Raw genomic sequence first — 22,138 nt, 5'->3', positions numbered from 1 at the left:
GGGTGCCAGATGTAGTATTAATAAAAACCCAGAGACAGATAGTGGGGCTCAAGCTGAAGTTTAGAAAAGCAAAGCAGACAGCCACAGGCCAGTTCTTACCTCTGTGAAGGCTCAGACAAACAAAGGGGCAATCCTGTCCTTAGCGTGGTTGTAGACGGCAGTCAGATATGGAATTTTCATATGGGATATCATATTATAACATATAAGTTTTATATTTGGGAATATTTCATATATGGGGCTTTACTTCAGGGAGCTTTGTGCCTTCATCTGGAGGTCTTATAATTTGTCCAACCCATCCTATATTATAGTACATTGAGAATAATTCTCTGTCTAAATTGGGATGGGGCAGATGTAATGTCTATTTTTTGTATGTTTCCTTTCATGACCATAGAAAAGAGTGTTTGGAAATCCTGTTGTATTAGTTTTCTATCTCTGAGGGTCTGGGCAGGATTCTGAGGAAAACAACTTCAATGATGAAAGGTTGATTTTGACTTCTGATTTTCGAGGTGTTGGTTCTTGGTCGTGTGGCTCCATTGTTTGGGGCCTGTGCTGAGGCAGAGCATCAGGCAGGGAGCACCTCTTAGAGCAAAGTTATTGAGGTCACAGCAGCCAGGAAGCACAGAGTGAAAGGATGGGCTTGGACCTCAGAAAACCCTTCAAGGACACGTTCCAAGAACCTAACTTGCTCTGATTAACGTCAGCTCTTAAAGGTTCTACTGTGTCCCAATAGCACCATCAGCTGGAGACCAGGCCTTCTGCACATGACCCCTGGGGAATGTTCAGAACTAAGCACAACATATTGCCTCTGAAAAAGTCTCACACCATCTGCAGTGTGTAGGTATGGTGGCATGTGCTTGTGATCCCACTACCAGGGAGGAAGAAGGACCATGAGTCTTATACCTTCCTGGAACACACTATTAACCTTTGTCTCAGAAGACAAATAAAGGAGAGGATAAAAAAAAAAAAACCCTCTCAACCAACCCCAAAGGATCCTTACAGTTTTACTAGTTAACAACATCCCTCAAATGTCCAAGTTCAATGTCTGCTCTGAAACCTGAGGCAAATTCCTTGCTGTAAAAATAAAACACTCAGATACAATAAATACCACAAGGTAAACATTTCCATCCCAAGGGAGAGGAATAGGGGTCTATAAAGGAAGAACCAGACCAGAGGCAGATACGAGCCACGCAGGGCAACCATCCAGCCCTTTCCTGGCTGTTCTGTACTGGGGACACAGGCTGGACTCATGAGACGCTCTACCCATTGTCACGTTCTGTATTTTCCTCTCCTGCTCTGTTCTTTCTCCCCTTTCTTGCTCTAGCTGTTCTTTTCTGAGGTCTTGCAGTGGAAACAGCCACAAATGGGAATATTCAGCTCAGTAAAGACACTAAGCAGTTAGTAAAGGGAAACCTGAATTTCCTCTAGAGTTTTCGGTCATTTTGTCTTTTCCGTGACTGTCATGCATTCCTAACCAACAAATGTTAGGTCGTGGCTATTCAGCGTATTCTAGGTGGAAGAAGGGGGTACCCGGGTATCTAGAGAACAAAAGATGACATCTGAAAAACCAGGGCAGAAATATGTCATAGCAAAGGATGGCTTTGTTATAAAAACCCAAAGCCAGTGTAACCCACACAAGAAAGAAATTGATGACCTGTGTTGAGATGTTCTCCGTGCTTTCCTGTTATTGGCTGTGGCCATTTGGCCTTTTCAGCGCCCTCCAGTGCCTGGCTTTCTGCTGCGGTAGGCACAGAAGGTGTATTAAAAATATTTCACAACTGCTAAGGCAGGAAATTCAACCAATGAGAAACGAACCTTGCTCAAGACAATTGCTATGGTCTAAACAAGTGCAAGAACTGGGTAGCTACCTGGAGCGAGGGAAATAAAACAGAGAAATGCATTTTAAAACCTTGGAGGGTTTGCCCACTTTATCCCAGTAAAATCACCCTAGGTTCACAGCCTTTTTCTTGGTTTAAAACCTTGGAGGGTTTGCCCACTTTATCCCGGTAAAATCGCCCTAGGTTTCCAGCCTTTTTCTTGGTTTTAACCTTGCGTGCATTTCAAATGATAAGGAAATGTATTTCCCGCAAAGCAGTGAATTGCCTCTTCCTTTCTCTAAAACAGTATCTGAAGTCCTAGAGAATGATTAATATACTGACTGTATGAGAAACGCAAGATTTCTACGTAGAAAAAAAGAGAAGGAAGTTGAAGCAGACCACTCAGAAGAAAGAGATCCACAAAGATAAGCAAAGGTGCCCACCAACCCCAGAGCAAAGGAATACAGATTCATAAAACACTTGTCCCAGGAGGAAAGCTCATGTTCTCCCTGATCACTTTCCACTTTATTTTCTCATTGAATCTGGAACTTACCAGTTTGGCTAGAATGACCTAGACCAGAAGACCCAAGGGAAATTCTCATCTCTACCTCTCCAGTAGTAGGCTCAGAGCCTCCCCCACCCCTGGCTTTTAATGTAGATGCTGGGAATCTAAACTCAGGACTTATGTTTACACAGCAGGTGCCTTACTGACTAAAACACCTCTCCAGCCCCTGAATCCTAAAGGACACAAAGCAGAGAAAAGTAGCAATAAATACTGTCACCTGCTGCAGCTGACAAATCGGGACAAAGGCACTAAAATTGCAAGACTTCCCAAGGCAGGACAAGACCCCAGGAGAGACTTCCAGAAGAGAGAGGGGAGGAGGGTGGGTGTGTAGAAGGAAGACAGCGGGAGGGGAAGATGGAGATGAAGGGGTCAGTGAAGTAGAGGCCAGAAGCAGAAGAACAATAGAAGACAAAGAGTAGACTCTGTGACAAGGGCCAGCCAAGTCCTGGTGACAGCAGAGAAGGTCCGGCTTCAGTGTTGCTGACAGTGTAGTTAAGGGAAGCTAAGCTAGGGAAAAGCAGGGGCTCTTTTAGAAACGGTACAGAGAGAACATAAATTCCCACACATTCCCATATGTATCCTTGGCCTAGTCTTTCCGGTAGCTGGTAGGTGGGTAGGGGGCAAGCAGCTCATTCTTGGACGACAAGAGGAACAGTCATGGTGCTTCCTTTGTCTCCCTGTGCAGCAGTGAGTTTTATATATGCCATGCTGGTCTGGTTACAGGAAGGAGTTTCTAATGTCCAAGGCGCAATGTGCAGAGTCTACCAGTGTCCGGGGGACAAGATAGACAGACAAATTGTGCTGAGATCCTGAGATATGGCAGTCTGACTTCTAGAAGCAGGTAGGGCTGTTTGCTCTAGAGTGCTGTCCTAATTCACTGTCTGACTCGGGCCATCGGTCATGTCACCTGTCAGTGAGAATAACAACGGTACCCACCTCACAGGGTCACTAGCGGATTACATAGCCAAGTGTCCCACCTGTGGCACAAAGTACTCGGGGTGTATTATCTACCAGGTGAGCTGTGTCAAGCAAGACTCAGTAGATGTGAGGACAGGACACATCTAAGAAGATACTGTGGGCCATAGTAACAAAAGTTATGTGCCGTGGGCATAGGAAGAAATAGCACCGAGGATATAGATTCATCTGTGAGCAGAGACTGTAGTGATCTTGGAGTGGGACTGCTGGGACTGTTTGCTACTGGGGTAGAGAGAAGCCCACGGGAGCTGGTGAAGGGCTGGAGGTAAAGGGGGGGCATGTGATAAAGAAATATAGCACATGTCCTATCTGATTTATATAGCACATGTCCTATCTGATTTATATAGCACATGTCCTATCTGATTTATATAGCACATGTCCTATCTGATTTATATAGCACATGTCCTATCTGATTTATATAGCACATGTCCTATCTGATTTATATAGCACATGTCCTATCTGATTTATATAGCACATGTCCTATCTGATTTATATAGCACATGTCCTATCTGATTTATATAGCACATGTCCTATCTGATTTATATAGCACATGTCCTATCTGATTTATATAGCACATGTCCTATCTGATTTATATAGCACATGTCCTATCTGATTTATATAGCACATGTCCTATCTGATTTATATAGCACATGTCCTATCTGATTTATATAGCACATGTCCTATCTGATTTATATAGCACATGTCCTATCTGATTTATATAGCACATGTCCTATCTGATTTATATAGCACATGTCCTATCTGATTTATATAGCACATGTCCTATCTGATTTATATAGCACATGTCCTATCTGATTTATATAGCACATGTCCTATCTGATTTATATAGCACATGTCCTATCTGATTTATATAGCACATGTCCTATCTGATTTATATAGCACATGTCCTATCTGATTTATATAGCACATGTCCTATCTGATTTATATAGCACATGTCCTATCTGATTTATATAGCACATGTCCTATCTGATTTATATAGCACATGTCCTATCTGATTTATATAGCACATGTCCTATCTGATTTATATAGCACATGTCCTATCTGATTTATATAGCACATGTCCTATCTGATTGATATAGCACATGTCCTATCTGATTTATATAGCACATGTCCTATCTGATTTATATAGCACATGTCCTATCTGATTTATATAGCACATGTCCTATCTGATTTATATAGCACATGTCCTATCTGATTTATATAGCACATGTCCTATCTGATTTATATAGCACATGTCCTATCTGATTTATATAGCACATGTCCTATCTGATTGATTTATATAGCACATGTCCTATCTGATTTATATAGCACATGTCCTATCTGATTTATATAGCACATGTCCTATCTGATTGATTTATATAGCACATGTCCTATCTGATTTATATAGCACATGTCCTATCTGATTTATATAGCACATGTCCTATCTGATTTATATAGCACATGTCCTATCTGATTTATATAGCACATGTCCTATCTGATTGATTTATATAGCACATGTCCTATCTGATTTATATAGCACATGTCCTATCTGATTTATATAGCACATGTCCTATCTGATTTATATAGCACATGTCCTATCTGATTTATATAGCACATGTCCTATCTGATTGATTTATATAGCACATGTCCTATCTGATTTATATAGCACATGTCCTATCTGATTTATATAGCACATGTCCTATCTGATTTATATAGCACATGTCCTATCTGATTTATATAGCACATGTCCTATCTGATTTATATAGCACATGTCCTATCTGATTTATATAGCACATGTCCTATCTGATTTATATAGCACATGCCCTATCTGATGATTTATATAGCACATGTCCTATCTGATGATTTATATAGCACATGTCCTATCTGATTTATATAGCACATGTCCTATCTGATTTATATAGCACATGTCCTATCTGATTTATATAGCACATGTCCTATCTGATTTATATAGCACATGTCCTATCTGATTTATATAGCACATGTCCTATCTGATTTATATAGCACATGTCCTATCTGATTTATATAGCACATGTCCTATCTGATTTATATAGCACATGTCCTATCTGATTTATATAGCACATGTCCTATCTGATTTATATAGCACATGTCCTATCTGATTTATATAGCACATGTCCTATCTGATTGATTTATATAGCACATGTCCTATCTGATTTATATAGCACATGTCCTATCTGATTTATATAGCACATGTCCTATCTGATTTATATAGCACATGTCCTATCTGATTTATATAGCACATGTCCTATCTGATTTATATAGCACATGTCCTATCTGATTTATATAGCACATGTCCTATCTGATTTATATAGCACATGCCCTATCTGATGATTTATATAGCACATGTCCTATCTGATGATTTATATAGCACATGTCCTATCTGATTTATATAGCACATGTCCTATCTGATTTATATAGCACATGTCCTATCTGATTTATATAGCACATGTCCTATCTGATTTATATAGCACATGTCCTATCTGATTTATATAGCACATGTCCTATCTGATTTATATAGCACATGTCCTATCTGATTTATATAGCACATGTCCTATCTGATTTATATAGCACATGTCCTATCTGATTTATATAGCACATGTCCTATCTGATTTATATAGCACATGTCCTATCTGATTTATATAGCACATGTCCTATCTGATTTATATAGCACATGTCCTATCTGATTTATATAGCACATGTCCTATCTGATTTATATAGCACATGTCCTATCTGATTTATATAGCACATGTCCTATCTGATTTATATAGCACATGTCCTATCTGATTTATATAGCACATGTCCTATCTGATTTATATAGCACATGTCCTATCTGATTTATATAGCACATGTCCTATCTGATTTATATAGCACATGTCCTATCTGATTTATATAGCACATGTCCTATCTGATTTATATAGCACATGTCCTATCTGATTTATATAGCACATGGCCTATCTGATTTATATAGCACATGTCCTATCTGATTTATATAGCACATGTCCTATCTGATTTATATAGCACATGTCCTATCTGATTTATATAGCACATGTCCTATCTGATTTATATAGCACATGTCCTATCTGATTTATATAGCACATGTCCTATCTGATTTATATAGCACATGTCCTATCTGATTTATATAGCACATGTCCTATCTGATTTATATAGCACATGTCCTATCTGATGATTTATATAGCACATGTCCTATCTGATTTATATAGCACATGTCCTATCTGATTTATATAGCACATGTCCTATCTGATTTATATAGCACATGTCCTATCTGATTTATATAGCACATGTCCTATCTGATGATTTATATAGCACATGTCCTATCTGATTTATATAGCACATGTCCTATCTGATTTATATAGCACATGTCCTATCTGATTTATATAGCACATGTCCTATCTGATTTATATAGCACATGTCCTATCTGATGATTTATATAGCACATGTCCTATCTATCTGATTGTAGAACTCGGGAATGCTATGCTCTTGCTTCGTCCTTCACCTCTTTTTCTGAAAAAAAATTGTTTTCATTTAGCAGGTATAAGAGATGTTTTGAAACCCTTTTGAGTGCCATAATTGGTACTTCCCACTGGCCTGAGGAAAATATCCCTTTTCTAAATGAAAAGAGGGAGGAGGGAAGGAACTCAGATCCCACCCAAGCGGTGGCTGCACTCTGAGGGCCATGACTACTGTCTTAATTTAGTCTGTTCTCCCAAAACATGTTTACAGAGCCCCTGTATGTGCTTCAGATATAAAAAACACCGCTGTCCCCAGAACCACACAGCTCAGGAGAGCACTGAGGGAGAGCTGGGCAATTCCTAAGTCCTCGGAATACTCAACAGTCACACCTAGGTTATCTCACGTTTACCCATGCTGTGGCTAATTGGTGACAGTCCCAGGGACACTCTGGTTCCATTTCATTCGGTTACTCTAAAAAGCCAAGGGTTCAGGTAGTGTCAGTGTGCGCTAGAACACGGGCCTGCCCTATGGTGGTCAGGAAGATCGGAAGCTACTAGGATCCCTGTGTTACTTCAAGTTCCTATCCGGACAGTCTGCCATCACAGCTCTGCCAAGGTATCTTCTCTGCCAGCGCATTGGAACTCAGCCTGCATCTCACCCATGCAGTCATCCCCAGCTCAAAATGATTAAACCTGGACCAGCTATTTTTATTTAGTCCTCTAAAAATAGCTATCACTCTCAGTCCTGGCTGGAAGTCACTTCCCCCACGGCTACCCCCCCCCCCTTTCAAGTGTCCATACCAGAGGCTTTTGCCCTGACTTTGGCTTCCCAATCTTTGGCATTTGGGGGCGCAGGTGGACCCACCTAGGCTCTGCGATGTTTTCAGACTGAGTCTTTCAGGGAGCTCTAAAGGTGCATTCACTATGGTAGTCTTAACCTAGAACACACGTGCCCAAAGACTTCTGATGGCCCTAAAAAGAAGACGACCACCAGGTCTGCCTCATGCTCCTTGTTCAGCAGGAGTGGGCGAACTGAAAGGTTAGGACTTGGGTGGGAGCACCCTGTCCCCATCAGGCTTCTTCAGGCGTGAGGGGAGCGGACCTGGCTCGAGGGCCCTTCAACAGGGTCTGAATGGAGACCTCACCTCCTATTTCCACTCCGCCCTCCAGTGTGACCACTTTTGATCCCGCCCCAGACAAAGCCAATCCAACTCCTGCCGGATGAATAAGGGGTATCAGGTTGCTCTCTCGGCTTCCCCCAACCCCCTCACCGCGGCTCCCCTTCCCCACGTGACTCTCTGGAATCTTTGCCAAAGCTCGGAATTTCTGAGTCCATTTTCACGCCCAGCAAAGGAAAGAGGAAGGAGGCGAGAGAGGCGGAGGAAGGCAGAGCGCGTGTGCTTTAAATGCTGGGATCCACTCGGGGACTCATTCTGTGCGTTTTCAGGTCCCTCATCCGAGGAGCATTGAGTTCGGGGTCTTCTCCAGACTCTCTTTCCTGGGTTCACCCACAATTATGGCTCCACCTCCACTTGGGTAATCTCACCTCCGCCCTGCAGCGCAGCTCCGGGCTGCACGGTGCAGAGGTGGGCGTCGGTGTGGAGCAAGCCGCGCCCCTCTGCCCTCCCCTTCCCGGCGAGGGGCGGGGGAGAGAAAGTGGCAGCAGCGCCCCCCACGCCTTCTCTGTGGAGCTCTGGCCTGCAGCAGCCCGGCGGCGCGGTGCAGCTGCAGCGCCCGGGAGTCCCGGAGCTCCCGCAGGGCCGCACAAAGTTTGCAGCCAGCGACCCTGCACGGTCCAGCTCCCTGCGTGCTGCAGTGGCCCAGCCCGGCGTGTTCACGGCGACCCCCTTGGACGACCGCTCGCCGACACACGGGGGGCGTGCCGAGAGAACTTTGAAAAGCTGCTGAGGAGGAAACTGCGCCTGCCTCTCGCCAGTCGGGAACCTCAGGAGGAACGGGTCTAGCCCGAGGGAATGCTGAGAGATCCCAGCAGCCGCTAACCCGCAACTTTCCAGCTAGACTTGGCGGCGGGCTGAGCTTTGCCTCATTCCTGCAGCCTCAGCTCCCGTAGGTGGCTGAACTGCTTGCTGGGGAGGCGGGTGAGCCTCGGGGCTGAGTGTTGCTCTCGGCGGCATCCTTCTTGGGTCCACCCCCCCCCCCCCCCCGCCCACCTCCTCCAGCTCAGCTCTCGGCGGAGCAGCCGGCGTTTTCCCGTGTCTGCGCGTCCTGGCTCCCGGCGCCGCAGCCTGTGGTTTGGCCGAGAGCAGGTTCTTGGATGCTGAAGGCTGGGCTCCTCCTGCGAGAGTGCCGCGGCGGCGATGAGTGTCCTCAAAGCGTGGCTCGGGGTGGCCCTAGCGCTGGCGGAATTTGCAGTATTGCCTCATTGCGAGGGTAAGGTAAAAAGCGCGGTGCCGAGTGTGTGTTCCTTCGTGCAGTTTAAAACACGCAGCAGCCTTTCGAGTGCTGTGGGTTGGGTGGAAGTTTTCTGATTTGGGGCGAGAGGTGGACATGGAGTGGGGTTTCCTCTCTCCTGAAATCTCCTCTGCTGGTTTCTCCTGAGGTCAAATCACAGCCTGCTATGGCCTCCTCTCTGCTTTTTGGGGGGTGGGTGGGGGTCCTCTTGATGTGACATTTCTGAAAGTGGATCTTCCTTCCACTTCTATCCTAACCCTGAAGAAAAAGCAACTGCATGGAGCCTAGGTGAGGAGTGAGTAGTTGCTCACTCCTGTGAAATCCTCAACCCAAACTCCATCGTTCTTTTTGCCCTCCTCACTCAATAAGTCTCCCCACTTAAAGACCATTTAGGATTTTACAAGTAGTGGGTTAGAGTATTTTGGCTGTAGACGATCCAGTTGTTCTGAAATAAATCTTCCCCAGCACCGAGAGCACGAGGTTGCCTGCTTCTCCAGGAAAAAAAATAGTGGTTGATAAGAGTATAGGCTCTTCTTTTCTCCCTGGGCTCTCATTGGGGGGCTTCAACCCACTTCCTCAAGACTACGGTAGTGTATGCAATCTCGGATTAGATAATAAATCTGTTAGTAAATCAAGATTTGAGGGTGGGTGGGTGACTTGCTGAGTCTGGCGTCGCTGCCCCCCCCCCCCCCAGCAGAACTCTCTCCTCCCCGCCCCTCAGGCGCTGCGAGCTCTCACCTGCTCAGAGCGGCGGAGACTGTGACAGGGTTAGCACTCATGAAGGGGGAAGGGAGTGGCGGGGCTGGGAGTGGAGACGATTTCCATCCACGGCTGGGCTCTCCGTTTCCTCTCCCGGCTCCATTCATTATTCATCCAGCTGCAGAAAGAGTTCACCTGCCCAGTTGCAAATCATATAGGCGGTGTTGTGCGCGTGGTGGGGAGTGGGGACGGCTGGAGGTCGCGGGAGGACAAAACCTCAGGTGGGCTTCCAGTCTCCAGAGCAGTGGCGCCTCTCGGCTAGCCTTGGGAATTCACGCGCAGACTGTCCCCACAGGTTAAGGCGCCACCTTCTCACATGGTCATGGAAATTATATCAAAAGGGTACTATTCCCAGGAAAAGCACGCCAGGGGTGGGGGCTGTACAGCCCATTTTAAACGGTGAGAACCTGTTTTTTTTTTTATTTTTTTAAAGAATTGTATATATACATGTGTATGCATACTTATAAAAAAACTTGAAGAATTTAATTATAGTAATTAACCAGATGGGAGAGTCAGCTCAGGTTCCCCAAACTTCAACTTAGGACTTAGAAAAATTACAGTTTCACCTGGTGGCAGTTTCTTATTTAAAAATTATATCCCAACAACACAGAAAACATGCTATTACTCCTGGATTGCTCACCAGGGGGCAGTTGGAACAATGCTGTTTCTCAGAAGCAAATCTCTTGAAATGACAAAAGCCATTATCATTAAGAGGCTGTGGGGTATGCTCTTTGGAGGATTGGTAGACGTAGCTGGCAAAGTTTATGAACTGCCGAGTTGAATGTGTGTGTGTGTGTGTGTGTGTGTGTGTGTGTGCATGTGTGTTAGTCCTCCAAGGATTCTAGGGCAACTTTGCATCCGATTTCTTAACCCACCTTCAGAGCATTCTGCCTGAGCTCACAAACTAGATCCTAGATTGCAAGATGTCTACAGGTTCTCAGTCAACCCTTGCTTAGCTCAGAATGAATGGACACAGACATCTTGAGCACGTTATTTCTTTGCACCATGCCAAGAATTTTACACACTTTAGCTCATATAATTTGATTATTTGTGTGATAATGGTTTCACACTCACAAGTCAGCTATAGTCTTGGTAAGGCCTTTGCGTTGGGCCAGTTAAAGCTTTCTTTTTCTTTAAAACTAAGAGACTGCTTCCAGGCACCTTGAATCCCTGCACTCCAGAGGCAGAGGCAGGTGGATCTCCATGAGTTCCAGACCAGCCTGGTCTTCAAAGCAAGTTCCAGGGCAGCCAGAACTACACAGAGAAACGCTGTCTTGAAAAACCAAAACCAACCAACCAAAAACAAAAACCAAACCAAAATAAACAAAACCCAACCCAACCCAACCAACCCAACCAACCCCAACCAAAAAACCTAAGACGTTGAAATGGAAAACTTTGGCCCTCAGAGGTTTCCTCAAGTGATAATTGTGATATTGACCCAGGGGACGATTTTAAAAATCAGGCATCTATTGGCACACCTTTAATCCCAGCACCCGGGAGGCAGAGGCAGGCAGATCTCTGTGAGTTCGAGGCCAGCCTGGTCTACAAGAGCTAGTTCTAGGACAGGCTCCAAAGCTACAAAGAAACCCTGTTCGAAAAACCAAAACCAAACAAACAAAACCAAACCAGGCATCTACATATGTCTTGCTGGATGGGCCATACAGTCACAAATGGACCTGCCAGCTCATGGAAGAGTTTATTGTTCATTCTCAGCCAGCAACAGAGGATGCTTGTGTACTCCAGTCAATTCTTCCCACAGTTAGAGTTGTTAAGGTGAGTCCTTCCTCACTGGCCTGTGATCTGAGGGCAGCTCCAGGAATTCCTGAGTCTCCAGCTTGGTGCAGTGAGTTCCAGTCAGAAGGGGGATTACCAAATAACATTCTCTTCAATTAACTTAAATAGATCAGCCTCCGTGATTAAGTGACTGACCTTGAATGAACTTAACTAAACGAGGAAGGTACTCTGTGGCAGTAGCTTTAAATATGTTTTCTAATTATAAATAAAGAGATCAAGGGTCAGGGCTATAGGTCAGTGATAGAGCTTTTGCTCATGGCCCTGGTTCAATACCCACGCATGACAAGAACAAAAAAAGAGAGTTTTCTGAGATTTTCAGTTTATAAATTTTTGTCTTAAGTATCAAGAGAAAGATGAATTTTTATAACCGAGTTGTTGGCAGTGTTATTGTACATGGCCTCAAGACTGCTAAACTGATAAACTATGATTTGAAGGATTAATAAAACCAAGAAGTCACAGGCGGCTTCAAACGTGGCTGCTTCCTGCATCAAAGAAACTGCAACATCATTTTCTGGAGACTCATCTTGAGTTGTTCTCATGTGCGGAAATTATGAGAGTTTAAACTAGTTAGACAGTTGGCATGGAATTGGGAAATACTGTTGGAGACCTGGACCCTAGTTCGTGTCCCAATACCAGGCCCCACCTGCTGACTTTAGCTAATCCCACAAGCTCCCTCGTAACAGATTACATTGTAAAGGACCATTTGATTGAGATTTTGTTCTATTTACAGGTGTATCAGCAGTTTTGATTCTGCGTTTGGCCAGAGAGTTCCTTTGATGAGGCATTTAGTGCTTAAGACTCAGTACTGGTCACGAACTGTGCTGGCTTCTTCACTGACACAAACAGCCTCCCTCTGTCTTTCATTCCGCAAACCTTTGTTGAGAGCTCTTATGTCCTCTTAGGTTTGGTGGGAGTTGGAAATTCTGACATCATAGGGAACCAGCCAAATAGCCCTTGTCTGTAAAACGTACCTTCCAAGAAGTTTACATATCCTTAAGTTTATAATATTGGTAAAATAGCGGTAGCGCTCTGAGCACGTGTAGCCTTCCTCGGCTTTCTCAGGACTGAGGTTTTGCAGGCTCTAGGTGATTGATGCTGACTCTAACTCCGCAGCCTCTGGTTTTCATCACTACGTGTGAGTAGATATAGGTATATGATGTATTACCGTAGGTTCTTGTTTCTAATATATTGCATTTCCATTCCCCTGTGGGATTAGATTTTGAGTGTCACCTTCCCCATAGACATCCTGGAGTGGGGACGCAGCCATCTAGATTCACTGTTATGGACTTGGGTGGCAACCTCACTCAATTTTACTCAGGCACAAGTAGTCATAAAACACTCTCCACCACAGGGCTCGGAAGAGGGGAGAGACCACCACACGGCAGAGCTGGAGCCTCGTGCCAAATCGTCTCGTAGTCCAGAGGCAGTTGGCCTGTTTCACTTTTAGTGCTCTATTAATTGATCTGAATCCTAGCTGAGAGCAATCGGGGCATGAGTCATCCTGCCAGTCCAGAAATGATTCTATTTTAACTATTCCACCGCGTGCCCAGCCATATGCCAAATTACAGCACAACAGCAAGCACGAACATTTAAATGCCAACTTGTGGCTGTTTGATCCTAACGAGTCATCTTTTGTGATACCCCTGCGTGCTGGCTCATTTTACCTCAACTTGAGACAATCTAGAGTTATCTGAAAGGAGGGAGCCCCAACTGAGACAATGCCTCCCAAGATCTGGCTGCAAGTCATTTTCTCAATTAGCAATCAACGAAGGAGGGCCCAGCCCATTGTAAGTGGTGCCACCTCTGGGCTAGTGGTACTGGGTTCAATAAGAAAGCAAGCTGAGCAAGCCATGAAGAGTAAACCAGTAAGCAGCACCCTCCATGGCCCCTGCATCAGCTCCTGCCTCCAGGCTCCTGCCCTGTTTTGAGTTCCTGTCCTGGCTTCCCTCAGTGTAAGCCAAGTAAACCCTTTCCTCCTCAAGCTGCTTTGCTTGTGGTGCTTCCTCACAGCAACAGTCACCCTGTCTAGGGCACCCTGCTCTCCTAATCTCTCATCTTACTGGCTCTACATGCCTCAGTGTCTTTTGACCTGTGTGTCTGTGTTGTGTGGCAGATCTTTCCCAGAAGACACAACCACACAATCTACTGCTGCTTACTCCAAACAGGGAGTCCATGACAGATCAAAGCAGGACACCACCGAAGTGTAACTTGGTAGTGTTTTATTGGGGTTACTTACAGGATTGGAAGTGACTCAAGGACAGCTGCATGACCAAGGCCCACCCCAGCCTGGGTGACAGCTCACAAAGCTGGGAACCTGGCACACACTGTACGGTCTGCAAGCAGCTCAACAGGTTGCAAAGTGTCCTTTCTGGGTGGCTCAGTTGAGTCCTTTTTAGGCAAATACAACTGGTTTTTGCTTCTTCTAGGCAGTTTTTTTTTTCTTTTGCCTCTGCTTCTTTTAGGCTCCTTGGTGGGTCTCTGCTTCTCCTGTATAACGTGGCTTCTCTGGAAACGATTCAAAAGTCTTTACTCTTTATACGCTACTGGGGAGAATGGGACCTAGGGAATCTGTCAGCTTCAGGGACTTCCTGAAGCTATGTTGAGTTTACTTCCTGTCTTAAGAAGTGTCCCTTGCAGTATTTTACTTCTTCTTGGGCCATTCTGATGTTTCACCTTCCTGTAAGAATCCCGTTTAAGAATTTCCATACAAGATGCCAAGTTTTCATCAAGGATGAAACTGGTACCCAAAGCCTGACCCTTTGTGTCTGTTGGATTTACTTAATCGACTTAGTTACCAGCCACTATCTTTTTGGCTAATAGTTTTTAGATGGAAGCATCTTAAAATTTTTTATCTCAAAATCTCCCTAACAATATTAAGTTTTCTGCAGGTGCCTCATAAAGGACTATTATATTAAATTATTATACATTATAATTTCCAAGGGACTCTGCTTTTCTCGTGCCAGGAGATGCACCCAGCACCCACTGCCAGACAACATTCCAGCTTCATCTGGTGGTGGGTGTGCAGGCTGCCACAGTGTGGGAGAAATACGCTTGCTCTGGCTGGCCTCGTCTGGCTTTGGGTGATGATGAATGTTTGATAGCACTGGGCATCACACTGTAATGTTTTCTTTTCTCCGGAGAGTAGAAATGAGGTTTTGGAAAGTGTGTTAATGTAGACTCATGCAGGCAGCTGCCTTCCGGGTGGCACTGTTCGTTTTAGGGAAGCCCTCGGAGGGCAAAGCTAATTTCTTTTGGAATTGCACATCGTGGAGTAACCCACATTGAGTTGTTTCGTTTTCTAATGATAGAATTTGTCAGCTACATATTGTTTGACTTGGGTCTGTCCCAGATGTTTGGCTTGAACGAGTGTAAATGTAGGGCCATCCTCAAGACTGCTGAGTGTTTTCCTGTTGCGGTGAGCCTCTAGGGTCTATCCCGACTTGCGGGAATGGGCTTTGCAATGGATCTTTGCTTAGTTCTCCTGGTGCTGGATTTCTTTACAAGCCTTGGAAAGAAGCTGATTTTGCAAGACAGCAGGATGGAGACCAGAACTAACATTGCAGTCACATACCGTGCAAAGACGTGGTGGCCAGTGGTGGCCAGCGTGTGCACTGGCTCTGGAGGTTATGCTGCCTAGCCGTGTCTTGTGCTTGAGTTTGTGTCCGTATCCTCTGTGATGTCCACATGACAATGACACTACCCAATCATGCACTTCTTGGAAAGTTGCCTTCTATGATTGTATGGGAGAATGGTTTATTCTAAAGGGTAAATAGTGTCTTTTTTTCCCCCTAAAAGTTGAAATTTATAAGATTATTTTAAATGTTACATACAGTTGAAAACATCGTGACGTACATGATAAGTGCATATAATTTTGTCTGTCAAGTAAAAGAAAACCTGGATATGTCACATATATTTAATTGTTTAGCCATTAAGAGATTAATAGTCTGAAAAAATGATTCAATTTTGTTAAATTGTACCTAAGTGGTGATTATCTCCATTATAATTTTAAAAACATCATTGTACGCTTTAAGCATCAGACATAAGTAAATGTGTGTTTAAATAACTTCGAAAGTGATTGTAGTCATGAAAACGAAAGGGGACCATTTGGGAAGAAAACGGGAGGAGTGGGAGGAGGGAGGGTGAGAGCAGGTAGTAGAAGTGACTAGGATCAAGGCATGAAATGCGCACACGTAGAAATACCATCGTGAAACCCATTCTTGTGAATCCTGAATATGGTGCTGGTAAAATTTTTAAAGTGTATTGTTAGCCAGGTGGTGGTGGCGCACGCTTTTAATCCCAGCACTCAGGAGGCTGAGACAGGCGGATCTCTGTGAGTTCGAGACCAGCCTGGTCTACAAGAGTTAGTTCCAGGACAGGCTCCAAAGCTACAGAGAAACCCTGTCTCACCCCCCCCCCCCCCATGTATTGTTCGTTGGGGAAACAGCTCAGTTGATAAAGCGTTTGTTGTGCCAACATGAGGATCTGAGTTCAATACCCAGTGTTACGGAGATGGAGTCAGTCACCCGCCATGCCTGCTTGCAAGTCATTGTCAGTGAGAGACCCCGTTTTAAAACACACGCTAGAAAGTACCCACGTAATGACAACTGCACCTGAGGGTGACCTGTGGCCTCCATATGCACAATGTGCATCACACTGCACACACTTACACACACACACACTACACACACACACACACACACACACACACACACAAGTGATTCAAAAACTGAATTGTTGAGGTATATATTTCTTTCAGATACATGTTATTGTTTAATATTTATACATACATATATCTCTGTTCTTATAACATATTATAGATTGAAATACTATCTTCAGGACAAAATTTCTCAGAAATAGTCAGTTGAGATGAATTTTCCCTCAAGCTTTTACCTCAAGTTTTTCTTTTTTCTTTTTGTTTTTTCGAGACAGGGTTTCTCTGTGGTTTTGGAGCCTGTCCTGGAACTAGCGCTGTAGACCAGGCTGGTCTTGAACTCACAGAGATCCGCCTACCTCTGCCTCCCAAGTGCTGGGAAGTTTTTCTTATTTGAATGTCAAGGACATAAGTCATCTCAGCAAATTTACCTATAGAGATCTTGCTTCCAAACCCAAGTGTAAACATTCCTCTCATTTCCTTTAAAGATTGTTAGTTCTGTGATTGACAAGAAAGGCAGGCCAGCTCTCTACTGAGAAGTTAGCCTTCTTAGGATCTGTGGGGATATGTCCTATGATAAACTTGTCTGTCCCTCCTTGGAAACTGACGATGCCCTCTCATGACATGCTTCCATTGTATTGAATCTGTGCGTGTTTCCATTATGTTGTGTCTGCAAGTGTTTCCACCATGTGTGTCTGCACATACTTCCTCCGTGTTTCCTCCATGTGTGTCTGCGCTTTCACCATGTTGTGTCTGCACGTGTTTCTACTGTGTTCTGTCTGCATGTGTTTCCACCGTGTGTGTCTGCATGTGTTTCCACCGTGTTCTGTCTGCACGTGTTTCCACCGTGTGTGTCTGCACGTGTTTCCACCGTGTGTGTCTGCACGTGTTTCCTCCGTGTGTGTCTGCACGTGTTTCCACCGTGTGTGTCTGCACGTGTTTCCTCCGTGTGTGTCTGCACGTGTTTCCTCCGTGTGTGTCTGCACGTGTTTCTACCGTGTGTGTCTGCACATGTTGCTACTGTGTTCTGTCTGCATGTGTTTCCACCATGTGTGTCTGCACGTGTTGCTACTGTGTTCTGAATGCACTCTTTGCTCTCTATTTGGTGTCTCAATTGCTGTGAGGATCGCTGGGAGTGTGCTGCACGCTGCACGCTGCTCGCAGGTTAAAGGACACCTGTTGTGTTGCTCAGAAATCACCGGAAAATGTGTGTATGCTGCTTAAAATGAGGATTGCGATTTCATATGGTTCTAAAACATAGACTCATTTTCTTCTGTGCTAGCTGTTCAGAATGTGAGCACCCCGAGTCAAATTCTCCCCTCTTCTGCATTTAGAACAGATTATCTTTTCCTTTTTTCATTTGGTATCTAATGACTGGAAAATACAAAGATGTATCGGTTCATAAGCAGCCCATCAAGGAAAAACAAGAGCGAGAAGAGTTTCAGAGGTCAGGGGCTCGGTAGGAGAGTGCTTTGCAAACAGCTTCCATCTGTGCTGTGCCACACCGTGGCTTACCCTCCCCAGAGAAGGACGTGCTAAATGAAAGGCGTGAAATAGGTGTCTTTTTGTTTATATAGTCACCCAGCGAATGACTATGATGTGGACAAGCGGGAAAGAAGATCAAAGACATAGAGGCAGCCCCTTTCCTGCGCGCATGTGCTGAGGTGGCGAGGCAGAGGCACCATCTCTATCATGTTTGCGGGTGGATATGGTCAGAGGCCTACAATCCCAGCTCTCCAGAAGCTGAGGCCAATGTGGGCTACATAGGGAAACTTTGTCTCAAAACAAACAAACCTAAATCATTCAAGCAGACAGTAGCAACAAAGACAAATAGGATGCCCCAGGAAAGTATCAAGAATGGATCTGACAAAATAATTTGGGCACGGAGGCCTATGAGTTCAGAGGAGAAGGATGGGACCTAGAGCACGAACCCCCAAGAGACCAAACACATCTCCACAGGAACTGAAACCGAAAGAAACTTTGAGACGTGAAAATTACTATGGAATAAATCGGCTCCTTGAGTTGATCTGGAGAATTTATGTAGCAAAGAATGAAGGAATGGCTTAGATAGATAAATTCAGAGTGAATTATGGAAGCTTTTGTGACAGAGCACATAGATAATAACACTGTATTTATACTGTGCCGCTATACATGCATTTATTTTTATTAAAATATAGTCATATGACTTCCCTCCCTTCCCTTTTCTTCCTCCACCAGTTCTCTGCATGCCCTCAAATTCCTGGTCTCTTCTTTTCTAATTATTGTTTTACACACACACACACACACACACACACACACACACACTCTCACACAAGCTACTAAGCCTGCTCAGTGATGCCTGCATGAACATGATTTCAGGACTGACCACTTGGTATTGGATAACCGACTTCTCCCTCCCCGAGGGAAGACTACCTCTCCTACTCTGAGCATCCCTTTGATGCCTACAGTTCCTTTGTCAAACCCGTGTTAGTATGTCTATTGATGTGTTCCTTGTTCAGATCTTTAGGCAGCCATATTGTTGAGGCTTAAAGACATTTCTTTGAAAATCCAAATGATATGCTTTAATCGTGTACTTTGTCACATGTCTGCAAGAGTTGATCTGATGGAAGGGATTATTCTCCTATGGTAAGAACTTTGAGCCTTTAAAGCAAAGTCGTTAGCTAGGTCTGAAAGTGGTGGAGTTAAGAAATAAGCATGCCGGGGTAGTGACTATTGCTTTGTTATGCATTGTTTTGTAATTCTTGTTTGTTCTTTTCCTCCCACAGGTGCTTGTCTCTATCAGGGTTCCTTGCTTGCGGTAGGTCATTCTTAATTCTATTTCATTTGGATTAAGTGAGATGCTTGACTGAAATGACTGAGTGAGGGGATTGTGTCACTGTAAAATATGTTTATTTTCTTCTCCGCGGGTTGAGGATTCCTCCTCCACTGGTACCCGTACCATCGCGCTCAATTACTTAATAACCCCTCGAGAGTGAATTAGTTCCATTCGTATACTCAGGTATTGAATGAGGAGTTTGCCCCCAGCCCATCTGCATCCAGTGTCTCTCCTTTGTGTTCTTATAGTCGGGGATAATTGGGTCCCATCCTCTCGTCACATGCACACCAGGGCACGACGTGTTTGTGTTCCTGTTACATTTGCTTCCTGCTCTGATCCCGTCTTTAAAAAGATGCTCTTATTCGATTCAGTACAACAGACGAGATTCTCGATGACTTCTCTGAGTGATAAGCTTAAGTTTCTGGTAAACAACAAACAAATTAGCATTTTTATCTCTGACCCTTTGCCACGCCGGGGTAGGCAGAATTGATTTTGAATTTAATGTCAGAATGACTTGGGGGAAAAGCTGATGCAAGCCCCGTGCGTTCCTTTTCATTAATAATGCACTGTGGTGCATAACAGTGTGTTAAAGCCTTATTGAAAAGACTGTCTACACTCCATCAACTCTAATAAATGCTATGACAAGCCATTCTTCACCGCTTTTTCAGTTGGGGCTTAACACATGCTGCAATAAAGCAGACTCCGAGGGTTGGAGGGATGTGCTCATTCCGTCCCAGCCTGCTATTGATACGTGGTGTGATTTTAGTTTGTCATCCTCCATTATCCTTGTGAAATAGATGAGGAGTAGCCGAAGTCTGCAGGAGTCTAGATAATTATAGATATTTGAAGTAATATGGTCTTTATATGCTATAGTTGCTGTTCTGAAGATGTACACACACACACACACACACACACACACACACATCCTTCCTGATAGTTTTCCATTAAAGAACTGGAAAAAGCTATTTTTTTTCCTCTTTCTCATTCCATGCCCTAAAAGCAGAATTTTCTTTCTGTTTCTTCTCTAATACATTTTAGAAATCATTCTGAAATCAAAGTCTGTCATCAGTTCTGGGGAGTAATGGTATATACTTTAGTTCATACTTTTTCAATATGTTTTCATAGCTATTGATTCATCTGGTACTGAGGCCAGTGTAGTAGGCAGGTCGTGCATCCCCATACCCCACCCCTTACAGGGTCTTATTATATTATGGAGCCTACTGTGGCATTGAACCCATGATCTTGATTGTTGGGAGTGATTCACCAAGCCCAGAAGCCCTCCTTTTCTGATGGAGAATTGAAGAAGAGAGAGGAGATGAAGAGACTGGCTGGAGGTCTTTGGCCATTGAGGGGTGGGCGACATTAATCAATTTGTCTGCTCTCTCTTTCTTACCGTTATCTGGAGATGTATCTAGACTATCTCCCCCATTCACCTTTGTTGCTGTGTGTACTTGAATAAAAAGAAAAAAATATCATAAGATAATCAAAGGGTTAGTTCTAACCAGTTTAAAAAAGAAACCCCAGTTGCATTGAGTGGATCACCTTGATTCCTGTCTGTCCACGCCCTGAGGGTCATGCCTAGTAGCCTGCATCGACTAACGCATGAACTCCCTCCAGCCACCATCTTTGCTCCAAGACTTCACTATCTTTGTTCCTTGCCCTGCTCCAGCCCTAAGTACTTGAAGTAGTTAGCATTGTATTTATGCAGTTCAGTCAGAGAGGCAGACAGTAATTACCACAACAAATACTATCTACTTAACTAATGGGACACTGGACCTGCTGCTCTAGGTCCTGGCGAACATCAGTGAACAAATGAAAATCTCCGCCATCTTGAAGTTCAAATTGTACGTCAGATATGCTTTCAAGAACTGAAAGAGGCAACAAAAATAAAGAAGTGTAGGATGGGAAGATGGAAAGGACTCAGCTGGGGTTTATCACTTTAACTAGGATGAAAAAGTGACATTTGAAGCAAGACCTGGAAGAGGCTCTTCTAGGACTGAACGTGTAGACATGTAGACATCGAGGAGAAGGACATTTAGAGGGTTAAAGGTGAATGTCAAGGGTGAGTCAGAATTCCCTTGGCCATTTGTTGGGTACCTGGAGGTCAAACAGCTGTTGCAGATACCCAAGGAAGAAAGCAGCTGGAGTGGAAGCCAGGAGGGAGGGTGGGCAGGGGACGGAGTGGAGTGTCTAGCCTTGGTCTGGATTTTGCTTGTCTTTTCAGCAGAGGTGGGTGAACCATTAGAAGTGCAAGGGAAGAGAAATGACAAAGCCTGACTTATCGCTTAATTAAACCGTTAGAATAGGAATGTAAAAGGAAATAGCACTCTTGTTTCTAGGGAAACAATGTTGAATACTTTAAAAAGACCGTAAAGGTGAGTCACTCAGAGTTGCTGTCAAATCAGGTGTGGGAGAAGCAGACACAAAAGCCCCGGGAAAGCTGAAAATCTATAGATTCTGCATTTTGATTTATCTATAACCATCTTTTGTTTTAATGATATTAAAATTGACAGTAGCTTCTGGAGTGTACTTCAGAGGTTGATTACTTGCCTGGAATGCACTAGGCCCTGGGTTTGATCTCCAACATCATATCGGGAGTTGGGGGGTGTGGAGAAAAAAAGAAAGGAAAGAAGGAAGGGAAGGGATAATGGGGAGGGGTGGGGAGAAATGCCAGGTAATCTATTGTGGTAGGAGTTAATTACATAGTTTATTATGAGTCCCTCTTCACATGACCTAACGAAGACAGACATGGCCCTTCTGCCAATGAGATTGGAGAACGAATATACATGAATATATTTTGATTTTCAAGAATCCAAGAGCAGTGCTCTAGTCTAGCAGTGTAGTATA

The 22,138-nt window shown here is 44.2% G+C and overlaps 1 protein-coding gene across 1 annotated transcript in view; it reads left to right on the top strand.

Moving 5' to 3' along the window:
* The first annotated feature begins 9,178 nt into the window (after positions 1 to 9,178).
* The window catches only part of Fras1 (Fraser extracellular matrix complex subunit 1), a 419,545-nt gene continuing 406,585 nt past the window's right edge, over positions 9,179 to 22,138 (top strand). The window contains exons 1-2 of the mRNA XM_041671543.1: positions 9,179 to 9,251; positions 19,242 to 19,273. Coding sequence (XP_041527477.1) covers positions 9,179 to 9,251; positions 19,242 to 19,273 — 105 coding nt within the window. The remainder of the gene's footprint in view (positions 9,252 to 19,241; positions 19,274 to 22,138) is intronic.

This window comes from Microtus oregoni, unplaced genomic scaffold (assembly GCF_018167655.1).
Source record: "Microtus oregoni isolate MIOR12 unplaced genomic scaffold, Mior012 000021F_ref0000039, whole genome shotgun sequence".
Lineage (NCBI taxonomy): Eukaryota > Metazoa > Chordata > Mammalia > Rodentia > Cricetidae > Microtus > Microtus oregoni.
Note: the sequence above shows the minus strand (reverse complement) of the source record. Positions and strands in the feature narration are given on the sequence as shown.